Source organism: Arachis ipaensis, chromosome B7, assembly GCF_059453495.1.
Source record: "Arachis ipaensis isolate K30076 ecotype BB chromosome B7, ASM5945349v1, whole genome shotgun sequence".
Taxonomy (NCBI): Eukaryota; Viridiplantae; Streptophyta; class Magnoliopsida; order Fabales; family Fabaceae; genus Arachis; species Arachis ipaensis.
The window spans coordinates 36,090,624-36,096,069 of NC_142442.1; the positions used below are offsets into that span (position 1 = coordinate 36,090,624).

Here is a 5,446-nt window from a genome sequence, read left to right on the forward strand (position 1 = left end):
ACCTTTCCTAATGACAAGTTTGACGAACTTTATTTTCAAGAATATTAAGTTGATCTTGGAGGGATAATCTTCATATCCTCTGAATTATAACACAAACCACATCTCTTTCATATCCTATCGAGTTATAAATTGATTTTCATAAAAGCTCAACGTGTTTCGCTTAAAAATAAATAGGTCAAACTTGGGGATTTGTCATATTATCATTATTCATAATAACTCTTAATTCTATTTTATTTAATTTAGACTCTTCTCTCTAACATATAACTATTATTTTTCAAGTACAACAAGTTGAGCTTGGGGGTTACCACTTATTATTACAATACCGATTTATAGGTCAAAAAATTATCTAAGCTCAACCTGTCTTATTGTAAAATATCACAGGTCAAACTTGGGAGTTGTGATCTGTTAGGTATAACACGGTTATACTCTCCCTATAAATTAGTTATTCTGATAATAAATGTGTTTTATTATGTTAGCGAAAGATCAGATAACTACTAAGAAACAGAATTCTACCAAAAGAGGAGGTTGTCACAAGTAATTTTCAGACTACACTGATTCACCGGAAGATTAGGTCAAGTAAATTAACCTCATTATGATATAATTCAAACCTAATTTGCTGTATATAAACAATAAGTCAAAATAAAGAGAGGTACTCTAGTCACTCTAAATTGCATTATGCTCATTTCCACTCTTACTAACTTGAGTGTCAGATTTTTTTACAGGTATCTGTTGTCACCATTCCTCTTAAAATTGATGTATACTTCGTCCGTCTCAGATGAAGACAAACTCAACCTTGGACAGAACGAGTTATACTTCAAGTTAAACTCATCACACAGGAATATAACGACTATAACAAAAAAATCTAATTATAAATTTAAAATTGGTGTAGATACCCATTTAAAAACTTTTAAACGTAAGACTTAATTACAAATTTAGGATAGGATCCCGCTAGGGAGACAATGAAATATCTATACAATGCCTACAATGGGCTTTTTTATTAAGCCCAATTGAAATTAAAGCAGGAGATTAGTCCTAATCCTATTATGGCTGTTTACTTTAACACACCACCATATTTTTGCTATTTCTACTTTTACCGCAAATCCCCAATCCCTTTAGTTTCGCCGTTTCTCCTCCCCCACTCAAACCCTCCCAATTCGTTCCAGAGAGCCGTGACGGCGCTAGAACCCTGAACCCCTGCAACTTGCTACCAGGGAAGGTCACAGTTGAACGCAAGCGACCTGTTTGTTGCCCTCAAGCACGGCGCCATCGCTGAACATCCGGCATTCGCTGCAACCCAGCCGCCGATCAGAACTGCCGCCAGGGAGATCTCACCGCCAAACTGAACATCTTCCGAGTATTCCGAGACCGGGCCCCGTTGTCTCTGAGCATAGAAGCATCTGACCTTGCATAAATAGTCGCCTGCTACTCAACAGTTCACCGGAAAGACAACGAACATCTTGATCGGAAGAATCCTAACCATCCAAGGTAAGTGGGTGAGGTTGTTCAGTTTTTGATTGGTAATCACAGTTGCATGTTTGATTGTAGAAAGATCTTGTTGATGAAATGCATGATTAGCCATGGTGAAATAGCAGTAGGAGCCATCTTTGTAGTTAGTTTAGGTTGTTGAAGTTCTTCATGATTTTATTTTAGCGCGAAAAAGGTCAAAAAAGTTTGGGATCGTGTTTATATAAGAGTTAAGTTTGAAATATTTTTTTCTTTTTCTGTGTGGACCATGTGCAGGCAGCGTGATCGATAATGGCTGACCATTGTTGAAAACTGGTTGAAATTTGTTGGATGGTTACTTTAGTAGGATATTGGATGGTCAGTTTTGTGAATTTTCTCATTTCTGAACAATTTATAATTCCTGCTATGTTGCTCTTGCCACTGCAGCCAAATAGTTACATGAACTAGTTGTTATTGGTTTGTAATAAATTAAAAATTATTTTCATCTCAGTGCTGGACTGTTATGATTTTTAAACTTAGACGAAAAAATTGCATTTGGGATAATAAATATTTGTGATGAATGATACAAATTGTCTCTACTGATTAGATGGTAGTGGTGTTCATAGATTAGTTAGTTTTATTTTAATTGATTTAATTGGGGGTGTTTTTCTTTTTATTTTTAATTTTGTGTTTCCTTGCAGATTAGTGAGTGTTCTTGTTTTTCAGATGGAGTGATTATTATGGTTACAAAGAGCAGTATTTTGGCTTTCAAAAATTGGATCCCAATTTGTTAGATGTAACCCAATTAGTGAGTGTTCTTGCTGTTACAAATTGTCTCTACTGATTAGATGGTGGTGGTGTTCATGGATTAGTTAGTTTTGTTTTAATTGATTTAATTGGGGGTGTTTTTCTTTTTATTTTTAATTTTGTGTTTCCTTGCAGATTAGTGAGTGTTCTTGTTTTTCAGATGGAGTGATTATTATGGTTACAAAGAGCAGTATTTTGGCTTTCAAAAATTGGATCCCAATTTGTTAGATGTAACCCAATTAGTGAGTGTTCTTGCTGTTACAAATTGTCTCTACTGATTAGATGGTGGTGGTATTCATGGATTAGTTAGTTTTGTTTTAATTGATTTAATTGGGGGTGTTTTTCTTTTTATTTTTAATTTTGTGTTTCTTTGCAGATTAGTGAGTGTTCTTGTTTTTCAGATGGAGTGATTATTATGGTTACAAAGAGCAGTATTTTGGCTTTCAAAAATTGGATCCCAATTTGTTAGATGTAACCCAATTAGTGAGTGTTCTTGCTGTTACAAATTGTCTCTACTGATTAGATGGTGGTGGTATTCATGGATTAGTTAGTTTTGTTTTAATTGATTTAATTGGGGGTGTTTTTCTTTTTATTTTTAATTTTGTGTTTCCTTGCAGATTAGTGAGTGTTCTTGTTTTTCAGATGGAGTGATTATTATGGTTAGAAAGAGCAGTATTTTGACTTTCAAAAATTGGATCCCAATTTGTTAGATGTAACCCAATTAGTGAGTGTTCTTGCTGTTATATTTTAGCTTCATCTCCAGGCTTTCAAAAATTGGATGCCAATTTGTTAGTTGTAACCCACTTTGATTATTTCGCCCTCTTTGTTCTTTATCTCACTGATCTCTATCATTTTCTCTCTAGTTTCTAAATACATAAAATGGTGTGCCATATACTAGTCTTGTATATAGATAATCCAGCAATAGAGAATCATTCATTAGTATTTAGGATATTTTGCTTTTCTTTTTTAAGGTTTTATGAATTGTGAGTGCTTTGTGACGAGGATAGTCTTATATGTGTGTGTGTGTGTGTGTGTGTTTTCGGAGTTAGAGAATGATATATAAGGTCATTGATTTTTTGTTGCTCATGATTCATCACCAGCACTATATACCAGTACTGCCACTTCTTGAGAGTCATTATTTGATCCTATGACTGACTGCTGAGAAATCTATGGTGTATATGTTCAGTGTATAGTTGCTCCTTCATATTAACTATTTTTATTCCTATGATCATTTTGTCTGCTGGAGCTCTTATTTATTTATTTATTTATTTATCTTTTCATCTTCATTGGTCCTGCTTATTAGAACAGTGTACGGAACATATGTATAAGGTTTTCACATCATTTTCAAGATTTGTTTCTGCTTGTTTTTTTAAGAAGAAACATTTATTTGTATCAGACCATTTTTTATTGTTATGCGCCCCTAGAATTGATTTTGAGACCATCTTGGACTGTTGCTGAGATTTTATTTAAGTAATTAGTACTTGCAATAATGCAGCTAGTTGAAAACAGCAACTACACCAGACTAAGTAAAAGACAAACCTATCTCTAAACCGGCCGAAGACAAAACCAGATGGGTAAAAAGGTATCCCATTGATTACATGAGTAAATGAACATATCTAGGTATTTTTTTACCACCTTCTGCTGATCCATACTTGTTTTGCTCAACAGAAACTAGTCGAAACGCGTTGCTCACCTTGCTACATTAACAACTTATTTACCCACTTGGAACGACATAATGAGCAAGGTAAGTTGGCCGAGATTGAGGCCATTGGATTTGATTTCCTGCGTCGGGTACCTCAATGGCATGTGAAGCAGAGTATCATGCTCCAACTAGCAAGGGCCTATGACGTGGAGACAAATATTCTCAGGGTCGACACCGGGGACATTCGCATTACTACAGAACTTATCGGCAATGTATTCGGCATACCTTCTCAAGGTAAGTGTAAATTATGTAAGATGTAAATATTTTGCTGTGTGGTAATGCTTATTCCGATGTTGACACGTACTGATAGTGGTAAACTGTTTTGTTTCGCGCAGGGGACCCAATTCCCGAACTGCAGAAAAAAAAATGAATCGCATTTGGCAATTAAGAGAGAATTTCAGAAGAAAACTACAACCCAACTGTGGGACTTTGTATTTGCATGTCCAATGGAGATCGAGCAACAGAGGATGACATTTAGAAGGTACTTTATCATGGTTGTTTTGAAGATGTTTCTGAACCCCACAAGCCAGCAGACTATTTCTCCGTGGCACCTCCCTCCAATATTGGATGTCTCGAACCCTAGAAGGTTTCATTGGCCGTATCACATATTAAAGAAGCTGCGAGATGCGATAAGAAAATTCCAAGACGAGAACCGGAAAACATGCGGGGGGTGCATGTTCGTGTTGCTGGTAATGGCAATAAATTACTTAAATTTAAAACCAATGTATGGCTATAGGTGTAATTCCTAAAATCTAACATATTTCTGTATAGGTTTTGTACTTTCACCAATTAAAGCATGGTCCGTTGCATGCATGTCGAGTACCCGAGCCTTGGATTGTGGAATGGATCACTAATGAACTTGATAAGAAGGCCGACCATGTTATCTCACAGGTTCAAACTCTAATAATATATTTTTCATAATCTAGTTGAACAAAAATGCAATTGGCGGTCCACGTTGATTTTTTTCATCTCTATATTGCCCAATGTTGAACACACAGGGCTGCATAGTCAACAATGCAAGGAACCAGAGAAAAAAGAAGAAACAGTCTTCGAGTGAAGCAGTTAACGAGAGAGGACGATGTAAAAGGACCCGCAAGGACACTGACCAATCACCGTCTACCCAAGGGAAGACTACACCTCATCCAAGCTACAATAAGGCAGAAAAGGTGATTTGCCTTCCTCATAATAGCTTGTGAGCTCATTAATTCATTCCTTACTTGTGTGGTATGATGGTTGATCCTTATCATAGAATTTGCGGTTACAAAATTCTAAAGTTACTTCCTTATGTGGCTGCATGGCTTGTTTTGATACATGGTGGTTATATATGAACATTTGGCAGAGCTGAATTCAATGCCCGTGAATGATATTTACATGTTCTTATGTTGAAAGCTTGTTTGAATACAGTTGCTGTGTCTTATTTTTAATAAGGGTTAACTTGAGTTGAGTTTGTTAATTAAATAGATGGATTTAGGATTATCAAATTAGGTTATAATC

At 35.7% G+C, this 5,446-nt stretch overlaps 1 protein-coding gene across 1 annotated transcript; it reads left to right on the top strand.

Annotated features, from left to right (window-relative positions):
- The first annotated feature begins 3,820 nt into the window (after nucleotides 1-3,820).
- On the top strand, nucleotides 3,821-4,322 carry LOC110264949 (uncharacterized). The gene is made up of 3 exons (XM_088494635.1): nucleotides 3,821-3,832; nucleotides 3,919-4,186; nucleotides 4,288-4,322. Exons 1-3 carry the CDS (start codon nucleotides 3,821-3,823, stop codon nucleotides 4,320-4,322), a joined length of 315 nt encoding a protein of 104 aa, XP_088350761.1.
- The last annotated feature ends 1,124 nt before the right edge of the window (nucleotides 4,323-5,446 follow it).

What these genes read in the sequence shown, in the direction of transcription:
- LOC110264949 (XM_088494635.1), top strand. An exon ending in ATTCGGCATACCTTCTCAAG is followed by an intron (nt 4,187 to 4,287) that starts GTAAGTGTAAAT and finishes TGTTTCGCGCAG; the next exon opens with GGGACCCAATTCCCGAACTG.